General features: G+C 34.6%; 2 protein-coding genes across 12 annotated transcripts in view; one reads left to right on the top strand and one right to left on the bottom strand.

Moving 5' to 3' along the window:
- ERBIN (erbb2 interacting protein) overlaps positions 1-13996 on the bottom strand; it is a 115977-nt gene that overhangs the window by 44457 nt on the left and 57524 nt on the right. For all 11 annotated transcript variants that reach the window (XM_041764916.1, XM_041764917.1, XM_041764921.1 and 8 more), the window contains exons 8-13: positions 8819-8882; positions 3662-3736; positions 2860-3004; positions 1313-1385; positions 847-976; positions 422-537 (exon numbers count right to left, since the gene is read on the bottom strand). In XM_041764916.1, the coding sequence (XP_041620850.1) occupies positions 422-537; positions 847-976; positions 1313-1385; positions 2860-3004; positions 3662-3736; positions 8819-8882 (603 nt within the window). The remainder of the gene's footprint in view (positions 1-421; positions 538-846; positions 977-1312; positions 1386-2859; positions 3005-3661; positions 3737-8818; positions 8883-13996) is intronic.
- Positions 9800-13508, top strand: LOC121496539 (transcription factor BTF3 homolog 4-like). Its single transcript, XM_041764928.1, has one exon. It carries the CDS (start codon positions 12904-12906, stop codon positions 13378-13380), a length of 477 nt encoding a protein of 158 aa, XP_041620862.1. The 5' UTR covers positions 9800-12903; the 3' UTR covers positions 13381-13508.

Below are 13996 nucleotides of genomic sequence, written 5' to 3'. Positions count from 1 at the left end.
AGCAGATTAAATGAAAAGCTGCTTCATGCATCAGTATTATGGTGAAGGAATGACTTAAGGAATAAAAAAGGGTGAGTATAAGGAAAGAACAGCTATCTAGCTAAGGCTTTAAGTTGTTGAGCTAAAGCTGACACAAAATGAACTGTGACAAATAACCCACTATAAAACCACAGAAAATTAGGTCATCTTTCAAATGAAAATTCTATTTAAAATCCAAAAATACATATGAAAAGAATATGAAAAAAAAAAGAGAGAGAATGTTATGCATGCCATTTTCTTTTCTTTTTTTTTTTTTTTTTTGCAATGCCAGTCTTCTTTGGAAAATATATTTATTATTGATAATGCATGCCATTTTCTATCAAATAATGAAATTTTAATTTCATTCAATCAATGTCTTCTATAAACCAGAATTCTTACAAACCTATTGTCACTTAAATTGATGACTTTTAGTTTTTGCATGTCACCCATTTCCTCTGGAAGTGTCTCAAGTTTATTCGAATGGAGAAATAGCACAGTTATATTTTTCCAGCTTCCAATCTGAAACAGAAACATAAAATTGTGGATCAAAATTGTGGCCTACTGCTTAATAGAAGTAAAATATCATTTCCAAAAGTTATGAAAATATTTTTTCATTTATAAAAGGAATAATTATTTTCTCCTTTCAATGATTAATTTTCATGTATAAAAAGTATTTAGATACCTCTATAAATCAGTATAGCTAATTATTATTCAGAAATAAATAAAAGAGTTACATAATTATTTCTAAAGAAAACAGATAAAACCACACTAGGTAGTTTTAATAAATAAAATGAAAAAACAATTCAAAGCAAATTGAAAATACAATACCTCTGGGGGTAACTGCTGTAAATAATTATGATCTGCAGCAAATGTTCTTATATTAGTAAGCTGCCCAATAGATGAAGGCAAAGCTTCAATTTCATTGAAGCTACAATCCAGTTCTTCTATTGATACTAACCTAATTAATTAAAATAGAAAACATACATTATTTTTTTTAGTTTCTTATATATAATCCCAAACTTAACACATAAATATTTGAACTTGATTTTACCCAATCTAGAAAAACTCGATTTCCACTAAGTATAACAATAAAGATAAACCTATCTTTATTATAAACATATCCAACCTATGTCCAATTACTTATTTAAGTGCTTATGGAATCTCCCTTAGATGCCATTTAAGCACTTACCTGAAAATATGTATGGTTGAATGAAATATATACATAATATATATAAACATAAATACATAAAGCTGAATGAAAATAAAGTCTTCTAGTAATTCAGAAAAATCTTACCCTCCTATAGAGTCTGGCAAATACATTAATTGATTTTCATCTATTTTAAGAGTTGTTACATTCTTCAATGAACCTATGAGGGAAGAAGTAAGATATAATTTTCCAGCTTGAACTAGAAACCAGTCAATCAACAGTCTATGCAAACACATATTACATTTGACATGAATCACAGAACTTTCTTAATCAACCTATCTAAAAGAAAAACCAACCTAACCTCTTCACTCTGTATTCCCTTAGCCTTTATTTTCAATTTTTATGATACACTACCTTTTAACAGTAGTGTATATTTATCTATCTTACTTCTATTAAAATGCAAGCTTCATAAAAGTAACCTCTTCACTCTGTATTCCCTTAGCCTTTATTTTCAATTTTTATGATACACTACCTTTTAACAGTAGTGTATATTTATCTATCTTACTTCTATTAAAATGCAAGCTTCAATAAAGTAGGGACTTCTGTCTGCTTTGTTCACGGTGCAGCCCTACTCCTTAAAACAATGCCATGGGACAAGTGAGTGCAAACAAAAAGGAATGGTAGGTATATAAAATTCCAGGTATAGGGATGCCTGGGTGGCTCAGCGCTTGAGCATCTGCCTTCAGCTCAGGGTGTGATCCCGGGGTCTTGGGATCGAGTCCCGCATGGGGCTCCCTGCATGGAGCCTGCTTCTCCCTCTGCCTGTGTCACTGCCTCTCCTTCTGTGTCTCTCATGAATAAACAAATAAAATCTTTAAAAAAAAAATAAATAAAATACAAAGAGTCTAATTTAAAATTAAAGTGTTGAATAAATTGTAGACTTAGCAAAATGTAACCTGAGCTAAAAAAGCTACGTAACTCAATAAATATGTACAAAGGGGTTTTTTTGTTGTTGTTTTTCATATTTAAGCCTCATAAAGATGGCAAGATTTATGTTATTGGTTCTTCAATCAAAATATTTCAATTTCCTTGAAGCATCATCAGACTAAAAGTAACTACACAAAGACTCTCATGGGATCTACTAAACTGGTTTGTTTTCTCATCTATGAGTCTAAAATAGAGATTGAAAAAAGTTACTAGATAAGAGCTATGATTAGCAGTTAAAGTTTGGATAAATTAACATCTTTTTAAAGAATTTAAATTTTATTGTAGTGATAAAAATTGCATTTTCTTAAAGAAAAATATAGTAATGTCAACCGAGAAAAACATGTAGATGATCACATAAGGAAAAAATTCAAATAAGATTTGTGACTGGCAGTACAACAGAACTAGCTCATAACAAAATCTGACATATGAAAGTTTTGAGTGAAATAATGGAAAAATGTAATTTCTGAGATTTTACATTAGTAAATTTTTTAAAAGATTTTTATTTGTTTATTCATTAAAGACACACAGAGAGAGGCAGAGACACAGGCAGAGGGAGGAGAAGCAGGCTCCATGCAGGGAGCCCAAAGGGGACTCAATCCCAGGACCCCAGAATCACAACCCAAGCTGAAGGCAGACGCTCAACCACTGAGCCACCCAGGTGCCCTACATTAGTAAATTTATTACATGAATCAGAAAGCAATACAAACCAATAGTCTCAGGCAGTTGTTGAAGTGAATTGCTTGATAAGAGGAGGTCTTGAAGGTTTTCACATGCTGAAATTCCTTCTTCAATCATTTCAATATTATTTTTGGAAACATCCAAATATGTGAGCTGTTTCAAACTACCAATAAACTATAAGTAAAAAAAAAAAAAGGAAATCTAATGATTCCAATAAATGAATTTGTAGCAAGTGTAGGTAATAAAATCAATACCAAGTTATAATTCATAATTACATGTTTAGATGAGAGAAAAGATTCAATTTTTTATTAAATGCCATCAATAATATATTCAATAATATATTCAATTCAATAATAAGCTAAGAGCTCTTGCTAAGAGACTAGCAGAATGACAATGGACATATACTTTTCTTTGGGAACTCAGCTGTCACCATTGGCCAGGGCAATAGGACCCACAGGGATTCATATGTTCTTTGAGTATGGGAATAAATGTCAGCTGATAAGACAGAAATTACATAGAAAATATCCTACTTTAACAATTCTCTGGACAAAATGAATTAGGATATAAACTCAAATGCAACTACTAGGAAGGACACACTCCAGGTCTAGTGAATTAAAAACAGTCTATTTTACAAAGTTTACTATGGTAATTTTCTGATTTTAATCAAGAATGTATTGACATTAAAATTAAAAATGTTATTTGCTTCTATCCAATAGTACTAACAACTAAATAACCATCCTTTCTTAAAAGGTAATTTGAAAATGTACAATTCATAAAACTGCAAAGAAAAGACTACAATAAGAAAAGCCATTTAAAGTTTGATATACATACCCCTGGAATAAAAGTCAGTCTATTACCATCCATCCAAAATTCTTTCAATCCACTTAGTTGCTCAAGTACTTCAGGCTGTTTGGATAAGAAAGAGGTCGGGGGATTCAGTAATCTACCTGAATATTTTTATCCTTCAAAAGAAGCTCCAGGGAACTTCTAATGGTAACTTCTAGTTTAAAACAGTTAATAAGTAATGGGGGCAGAGGCATGGAGCAGAATCAGGATTCTAGACTTTTCACTATATTATAATTATTACAGTGGTACTACTAAAAGAGAACTCAAAGATAAGCATTCCAGAAGAGTAGGTTGCATAAAACTAATTTAAGCTTTTGATTACATAACAGGTTCAAGTATTTATAAAACTAATACATAAAAGTAAGACCAATTGCTTTCAAGAGTACAATAAAAAGATACTCTCAATCATTATCTGTAAAAAAAGATTTAGCCTTTTCCTGTAAGACCCAGCAATTGCACTACTGGGTATTTACCCCAAAGATAGTGATCTGAAGGGGCACCTGAACCCCAATGTTTATAGCAACAATGTCCACAATAGCCAAAATGTGGAAGGAGCCTAGATGTCCACTGATGGATGGATACATAAGATGTGGTGTGTGTGTATATATATATGTACACACACAATGGAATACTACTCAACCAACAACAAAAAAAGAAATCTTGCCATTTGCAACAATGTGGATGGAACAAGTGAAATAAGTCAATCAGAGAAAGACAATTATCATATGATCTTACTTATATGAGGAATTTAAGAAACAAAAGAGGACCACAGGGGAAGGGAGGGCAAAATAGAACAAGATGAAATCAGAGAGGGAGACAAACCATAAGAGACTCTTAATCATAGGAAATAAACTGAGGGTCACTGGAGAGGAGGGGGCTAGGTGATGGACATTGAGGAGGGCATGTTATGTAATGAGCACTAGGTATAATTCGAGACTGATGAATCAATGAACACTACCTCTGAAACTAATAATACACTGTTAATTAATTAAATTTTAATTTAAAATAAATGGTAAAAAAGAATCAATTAAGAGTTAATCAATGTTACCTACTTATTATCAACTATTCTATATGATACTATAATGGTGGTACATATTGTTATGCATTTGTCCAAACCCACAGAATGTACAACACCAGAAGTCAAACCTAATGTAAACAATGGACTTCAGGTAATTGTGATGTGTCAATGTACGTTCAATCAAGTTTAACAAATGTACCACTCTGATGGGGGGTGTTGATGATGGGGCAATTATAGATGTATGGGAAGGGTGTGTACAGGAAATCTCTGTACCTATAGACAGCTAAAATTTGCTATAAACCTAAAACTGCTCTATAGAATCTATTAAAAAAAAAAAAAAAAGCAGGAGTTGTCTGGGTGTCTCAGTTAAGTTTCTGCCTTCAGCTCAGGTCATGGACTTGGGTCCAGGGCTCGAGCCCTGCATTGGGCTCCCTGCTCAGCAGGGAGTCTGCTTCTCCCCCTCCTTCCTGCTTGTGCTCCCTCTTGCTATCTCTGTCTCTCTCTCAAATAAATGAATAATATCTTAAAAAAAAAAGATTTAGTTTTTATGAAAAGGACAAAGATTTTCCCTGATGACTAAGAGGGAGGAAAATAAAGAAAAAAACATTTTGGGCAGCCTGGGTGGTTCAGCAGTTTAGTGCCTCCTTCAGTCCAGGGCCTGATCCTGGAGGCCCAAGATCTAGTCCCATGTCAGGATCCCTACGTGGAGCTTGCTTCTCCCTCTACCTCTGTCTCTGCCTCTCTCTCTCTCTCTCTCACACATGAATAAATAAATAAAATCTTTAAAAGAAAAAAAAGAAAAGAAAAAAACCATCTTAAGTATCCAGTAATAAGGGAAAGGTAAGTAAACTAAGGCATAATCACATGATATGCACATTTTGTTATTTCAAACTCTTAGCAATTATATAATTATTGTTTTTAATATGGTATTTATAACAAAAAAAATTAGAGAATTGCAGTGGACCTTGGTATTTTTTTAAATTTATTTTTTATTGGTGTTCATTTTGCCAACATATAGAATAACACCCAGTGCTCATCCCATGAAGTGCCCCCCTCAGTGCCCGTCACCCAGTCACCCCCACTCCCCGCCCACCTCCCTTTCTACCACCCCTTGTTCGTTTCCCAGAGTTAGGATGGACCTTGGTATTGAGACAAAATTCAATCTTAGACTTTTGCCCTTGTAGGTTCTATTGAATGCATCTGTCAAAGGTATTTTTGCCACTACACAAACCTCTGTCCAGTCACTGATACTGTGATGGCACAGAGTACCATCATATTTAATCAACATAATAACACAAGTAATACATAAAAGTCATGTCATTCAGATTTACTGCTAATACATAAATGTAAGTAAGGATTCTAAGTGTCTTGGATTAAAAGAGAAATATCTCTGTGCTTTACCTGTTATCACTTAAGGGTGAGTTTTTAAAAAATGTATAATGCTGGAGACCGAAATGGTACAAAAACTAATGATTCTGAATGCTACTGATTTACAGGACTAACAATAATTAAGACTTTTCAAATAGTTAATATGGATGTAGATTAATATGTATAAAAATATCAAGAATATAATAGCTTAACAATTTAGGAAGCAAACATGTATTTTTTATAAGGGCTTAGAAACTTCCACAACACACAATAAAACCCACCATAAACCATCCTCAATTAAAATAAAGAATATGAATATTTCAGAAAAAAAATGAGGTATCCAAAACTTCCACTCTTCAGCCGACTTCAGCTGTAGAGTTCACTGTCTATTTGATAAGCAAATGTATAATGAACACCCGCAGGGCAATCATGAAGTTGACAATACTGAGAAATTCTTGTTAAGATGATCATTTGACAGCAGACACATGAAAAGATGCTAAACATCACTCATCATCAGGGAAATGCACATCAAAACCACAAGGAGCTATCCCCTCACACCTGTCAGAATGTCTAAAATCGACAACACAGGAAAGAACTGCTGGTGAGGATGTGGAGAAAAAGGAACCCTAGTGCACTGTTGGTGGGAGTGCAAACCGGGGCAGTCACAATGGAAAACAGTACAGAGGTTCCTTAAAAAATTAAAAATACAATCCAGCAATTCCGCTACTGAGTATTTATCCAAAAACATGAAAACACTAATTTGAAAAGATATATCCACCCCTGTTTGTGGCATTATTCACAATAGCCAAAATATGGAAGCAGCCCCAGTGTCAACTGAGGCTGATAAAGGCAATGTGACAGGAGTGCCTGGGTGGCTCAGGGGATTAAGCGTCTCCCTTTGGCTCAGGTCATGACCTCAGGGTCCTGGGATGGAGCGCTACATCGAAGGCTCCCTGCTCAGTGGGGGGCCTGTTTCTCCCTCTCCCTCTGTTGCTCCCCCTGCTCGTGCCCCCCTCTCTCTCAAATAAGTAAATAAAATCTTTTAAAAAAAGAAGTATATATTGGGATCCCTGGGTGGCGCAGCGGTTTGGCGCCTGCCTTTGGCCCAGGGTGCGATCCTGGAGACCCGGGATCGAATCCCACATCAGGCTCCCGGCGCATGGAGCCTGCTTCTCCCTCTGCCTGTGTCTCTGCCTCTCTCTCTTTCTCTCTGTATGACTATCATAAATAAATAAAATTAAAAAAAAAAAAAAAAAGAAGTGTGTGTGTGTGTGTGTGCATATGCGTAATGGAGTATTAAAGGTAAAAAAGAATGAGATCTTGTTATTTGCAACAATGTGAATGGCTCAAGAGAGTATAATGCTAAAACAAGTCTGTCAGAGAAAAAGAAACCACATGATTTCACTCTTATGTGAGATTTAAGAAACAAAACAAATGAACAAAGTAAAAAAGGGGACAAACCAAGAATCAGATTCGTGACTATAGAGAACAAACTGCTGTGGGAGGGGAGGTGGATAGATGGATGGGTGGAATTGGTGAAGATTAAAAGTGCTCTTGACGAGCACTGAGAAATGTACAGACTTGCTGAATCACTGTATTATACACCTGAAACTAATATAACACTGTATGTTAATTATACTAGAAGTGAAAAAAGAGACCAGGGGCACCTAAGTGGCACAGCTGGTTAAGGGATCAGACTCTTGGTTTTGGCTCAGGTAGTGAGTGATCTTAGAGTTGTGGGACCTTAGCCCTGCCTTGGGCTCTGCATTCAGCATGGAGTCAGCTTGAGATTCTCTTTCTCTCTGCCACTACACCCCCCCACACCCCTCTAGCTCTGTCTCTCTAATAAATAAATCTTAAAAAAAAAAAAAAAAAAAAGACTGCCAGTCATTTGAAATCTACCATAATTTTAAAAACCAAACTTATAGGGCAGCCCGGGTGGCTCAGCAGTTTAGCACTGCCTTCAGCCCAGGGCATGATCCAGGGCATGATCCTGGAGATCCGGGATCGAGTCTTGCATCAGGCTCCCTGCATGGAGCCTGCTTCTCCCTCTGCCTGTGTCTCTGCCTCTCTCTCTCTCATGAATAAATAAATAAAATCTTAAAAAAAAAACTTATAAACATACTAAAAAAAATTAATGATGGTGATATTCAGGCCAATGAATTCCCCTTCAGAAAAAGTATCTAGCTTATTTTCTGAGTTCTCTTGGAAAGCTCAGTAAAAACAAAAATCTACATACATACTCTTTTCCTTTTTGTTACATATCATAGCACACTTTGCATACAAAACAAAAACAATTTAGAGGTCTTATTAGAGTCTTATTACCAACTGAAAAATAACAGTTGTTTCACTTGATGTTTTCTCCTTAGCTATTAAGTAAAATTACAGAAAAATATTTTATCATTGAATAAATTCCTGAGCAATACTCTCAGGGAGCTACTTTTGACTCAGAAGTAGTCCCTCTGCCTGTGTCTGATTCATTCTAGGTTCCCTTATAACTTCTCAAATTGTCTACTTACTATGCCTAAAAACTTTTAGTTACCGTTTCCATGGGTTTCTCATTTATTTTACATTTTATTCTCACTATTGTCAGGTATTTCTGTCTGCTTAAATTTCCCTGTTAAGAACTTTCATATTGTTTTTTTCTCAAAAATATGTATCTTTATTTTACATTTAAAAATGCTAAGAAATAAATACATTAATTTTCACAAGTTCTCAAACTTAAGACCTCTGGATAAGGACTAGTATGAACTTACCACTTCTGTGAATTCATTACTTCCCAAATCCAGTCTTTCCAGCTGGGTCAGTCTATTCATGGTTCTATGTACAAGGGATTAATGAAGAATTGAATATAGAAAAATATCAATTAAATGGAAGCTTTCAAGAGTAATAGTGTTAAACATTCTCATGTAATATCTAACAGTCCACGTTGACAAAATAAATGTAATATCTTAGAAAAGTATTCTAAATTTAATTTCTCAATAAAATAAGTTGAATTATTTTCTCATTTTGGATTCTCATCAGGTCTTCATCTCTATTCATAAGTAGTCACAGTAAATTTAAACACATAGACCAGAATATGTGTAACTGGGTTTTCATTGTTTTTAAAGAATAAATTTTCATATAATATAAATCAACTAATGAATTAGACTGGCAACTACATAGTAATTATTACAATTTTTCAATATTGGTCATGTATTTGTAAAATTTCAAGATAGCTAATTCTGAAAATTAAGACTCAAAATTTTAAGAAAAGTAAATAAGGACATTTCTCACCACATTTTCAAATTAATTTCAATACAACTCAAAGTTTTATAAGAATCACAAATATAATGAGTTAGATAAAATTCACTTTTAACTTCCAACTTACTACCAATATTTCTCTGTAACTACAGCAACTTGGAAAATATACAAAAACTAATTTCATAATAAAATAACTAAATTGTGCTTTTATTTCTCCTTCAATATGGTATTTTAAAAACCTAATTGGGATGCCTGGGTGGTTCAGTGGTTGAGCGTCTGCCTTTGACTCAGATTGTGATCCCGGGGGTCCCGGGATCGAGTCCCACATCAGGCTCCCTGCATGGAGCCTGGTTCTCCCTCTGCCTGTGTCTCTGTCTCTCTCTTTCTCTGTGTGTCTCTCATGAATAAATAAATAAAATCTTTAAAAAAACCTAATCAATAAAAACACATATTTATACTCTTACATAGCTACTTTTAGAGAAATGTAGTATTTGATAGATTGAGGTACTCTCAGCTACCCAAATAAGAACTTCGTGCTATAATCTTTTAGAATATGACAAAATGAAAGCAAAATACAGCTATTATCATATTCCCAATATATATTAATATGCTAATAACTTAAAAATTAACATCATTAAGAACCAACAGGCTCCTTAAATGATAACCCAAGAACACAGACATTTTATCTTTTCTGGAAACTTAACAAATTAGAAAAAGTAAAATAAAATTCACTTAAAAACATTTCTCTGTTTTTTGGGGGAAAAAACTAACAAACATAAGAACACACATAATTGGGGGCACCTGGGTGGCTCAATAGGTTAAGCACCTGTCATCAGCTAAGGTCATGATCCTGGAATCAAGCCCTGCATTAAGCTACCTGCTGGCAGGGAGTCTGCTTCTCCCTCTCCCTTTGCCCCACCACCGGGCTTGTATGTTCTCTTCCAAATAATTAAATGTCAATCACACACATAACTGTAACGCCACTATTGTTACTGACCTACTATTAGGGGAAGCTAATTTTCCCTAACCCTTTCATTTTAAGTATTCCCATTATATCAACATTCCTTTAACTTATTTCACAACAACCACTTTTTTTTCCAAAGCTGCTTTATTTCACTTAGACTTATTAAGCTCCTAATCTCAGGTACTATGAAGTACTATGATTTTTATTTCCCTTACTCTTATCTTTGTCCAGAAAATCTCTAAGTCAGTTGTAGTTTGCTTCATAACAAAGCAAAAGGTACTTCCAGGATCTTTCTGAAGAAAGATTAGATGCTATGGTATTAAACTACGTCTATAATACTGTATCAGGTAAACATCTGAGAAAAGTAGGGAGGTATATGAGGAAGAAGGGAAGGACTAAAAGAAGACATAATCTTAATTTTCTTAATTCAACACTCTTAAAATGACAAAAGAACATAGAAAATCCATAAGCAGCAGTTAAACATGGTATCAACAGGGTAAGGAATACAAAAGTATAAAAAAGAAGTGGTCCCTAGGAAAAATTCAATTATGAACGACATCTTTAATAAGCAAAGTTTTAAAACTGATCCAGGAAAAAGTGAGTGAAAGATCTATGTAATAAAAAAAGAAATATGGTGGAAAAGCCTCAAAGTGTCTCCATCACAACTTGCGTTAGTTTACACTGGCAACCTTGGTCCTACTAAGAGACCTCAAAAGTCTAAGACAAAATTTCATGTTTTCACTTTCGAGTCTTTTAAGATCCAGCTTCTTACTTCAAGGAGAAACTAAAAACTATCTCTCAAATTTCTTCCTGTTTACCTCTAAAATTCTTTTGTATTAATGACGCCTTTTTATCATCTCCTCTTGTGTCACAGAGGAAAAATAGACATCTTTCGTGTGCTTAGTCCTGGCCCTCCGGTCCTCAGAGGTTATTAACTTTCACATAGCTACATATCTAAACTAGCTTTCCCACTGCTTTCATCTTTGATTACAATAAGGTTCACTAACATAACCTGGAAGCATATGACTTTCATAACATTTAAATACTGCCTCTTTGTAGTTTGTGAGGTCTCGAAAGTTTTAATCATGAGTCTTAAAAAGAAAGCTGTAAAGATAATATTTGAAAATCCATCAGAGCCCAATTTAAAGTTAAATAAGGACATAAAATAATGAGTTAAAATTATGGTTTCACATAAACCATATTAATTGTAGGCTGAGCTACTGTAAACAATTTACATCTTATTCAAATCTTTTATGAAGCTGTCACTGAACTAAGGAAGCATCAACACCAGTACCACATCTGTAAAGTATTTAAACCTTTTTGAACTTAATATGGATCATAATTCTCATTTTAATTTATACTCACAACCATCACTAAGAATTCCAATAATTTCTGCACTGAACAATCATCAGCTCATAGATAACGTCTTCTGGGAATCAGAACTAAGATATGCTCTTTGTCCTCAAAGACTTAAATTCATGGGGAAGATTACAAGTATATCTGTATATGCATATAAGTTGGGCAAGTAAAAACGGGAGTAAAATGTATTTAAAAAATAAGAATAATGTGGTAAATTTCATAAAAGATACAAATAAGATGCCACAGAAGTTGAGTAAACAGAACTAACTCCTGGGGAATTGGAGATATCTGCCTTAAAAGGTAACAATTAACTCTTTGACAAACCAATTACAACAGAAGTCAGCAAAGTTTTCTGTAAATGATCAGAAAATAAATAATTTAGGCTTTGCATACAGTCTTTGACCCAACTATGTGACTCGAACTCTACAGAGCAAAAGGAGCCATAGACAATATGTAAATGAATACATATATTTCCAGTGAAACCTTATTTACAAAAATAAACAGTGGGCCAGAGTTAACAAGATGGTAGTTTGCCAATGCCTGCACTGTAAAAATGCAGCAATAAATTCTGGAAGTTTTAAGGTTTTTTTCCCAATAAATGGACATAGACCATAGTGCATTTTGAGTGTGTACATCTGTTTTAGTCTTACCTTATTTCGCTTGGACTGCCATCTTTTTTTGATGTTAGTTTACCGGTAGGGGGCCCCCCACCCCACTTCTAATTTACAACAAACCATAAAATCGGACAAATCGTTTGAACTACCATTATCAGACTTCACATGAAGACCCTACAGATCTCACTAATGAATACTATAGAAGAGCCCTACTATATGAGTTGGGACCTCTATCTAGGACTCATGAGCTTTACAGACATATTTTGGTATCTGTCACAAAGGACCTAGTTCTGGAAAGCTATGTAATCCCTATCAAATACCAAAAACAGATGTGAAAATTTTATATTCAACATCACTGATTAAAATATGATGACTACAAATGCCAGTCTTTTAAAATAATTTTCAATCATATTTTAGACATTACAAAGTTAACATTTCTCTAAGGACTTAAGAATTAAAAATTCTTAGGGTGCCTGGCTGGCTCGGTCAGTAGAGCATGTGACTCTTGATCTTGGGGATTATAAATTCAAGCCCCACATTGGGTGTAAAGATTACTCAAAAGTAAAACCTTCAAAAGAATTAGAAGTTCTGGAGGCAGTCATCTTGCTCTTGCTGCGTGCTGTTGTTGGTGGACCCTCCCTGCTTCAGATTTACCAACAGCATGAATCAAGAAAAGTTAGCCAAACTTCAGGCTCAGGTCCGGATAGGGGGCAAAGGTACAGCTCGCAGAAAGAAAAAGGTGGTACATAGAACAGCTACAGCTGATGACAAAAAACTTCAGAGTTCTCTAAAAAAACTGACTGTGAATAATATAGCTGATATTGAAGAGGTGAACATGATTAAAGATGATGGGACAGTTATTCATTTCAACAATCCCAAAGTCCAAGCTTCCCTTTCTGCTAACACCTTTGCAATTACTGGTCATGCAGAAGCCAAACCAATCACAGAAATGCTTCCTGGAATATTAAGTCAGCTTGGGGCTGACAGCTTAACAAGTCTTAGGAAGTTAGCTGAACAGTTCCCTCGGCAAGTGTTGGATAGCAAAGCACCCAAACCAGAAGACATTGATGAAGAGGATGATGATGTTCCAGATCTCGTAGAAAATTTCGATGAGGCATCAAAGAATGAAGCTAACTAAAATTTTTTTTCTGGTGTTTGGAAGCTGGCATGGACTAGATTTAACAAATCAGCTATGTGGTTCCAAAGTTTTACAGACATGGAGAACATCAACTGTTACTAGTTCAGTAATATAAATATTTTGTATATATTAATAATGCTGTTTGTTCAGCATTTTTCAGTCATTTGATTTTGCATTTTGCACTTCCTCCCAGGATCTATTCTTTTGGTCAAAATACGAAGTATTGGTGCAGTTTGAGGGTGTTTTGGTGTTTGATTCTCAGTTTTCTGGTGTTTTTTGTTTGGGCATTTTTGGTGTGTGTATGTCTGTGTATGCGTGTGGGTATGTATGTATAGAGTGGAAAGCAAATTGGAAAACGGTTCTATTTATCGTCCTTCCTCCCCCAGTAGAAAATAAAACAAATCTTTACAATTGTTACTTTTATTTTTTTTTTCTAATCACAGAATTAATGAAAAGTGACTGTCTTCGATTTCATATCTGAGGAGATTTTGCCCTTGGAAGTTTGGTTTTAATTTGCTTTGTTAACATATTTTTCATACATTTCTCTAGGTTTAAAATGTCTTGAGATATTTTACCACCAGCTCCATGTTGGCATAGTGGGTAGCATATCTTTGGT

This window comes from Vulpes lagopus, chromosome 8 (genome assembly GCF_018345385.1).
Source record: "Vulpes lagopus strain Blue_001 chromosome 8, ASM1834538v1, whole genome shotgun sequence".
NCBI lineage: Eukaryota > Metazoa > Chordata > Mammalia > Carnivora > Canidae > Vulpes > Vulpes lagopus.
This window is presented reverse-complemented; position numbering and strand designations above follow the sequence as displayed.

Bases quoted from the DNA above. Each gene is read 5' to 3' on its own strand.
- LOC121496539 (XM_041764928.1), top strand. From the start codon at position 12,904: ATGAATCAAGAAAAGTTAGCCAAACTTCAGGCTCAGGTCCGGATAGGG.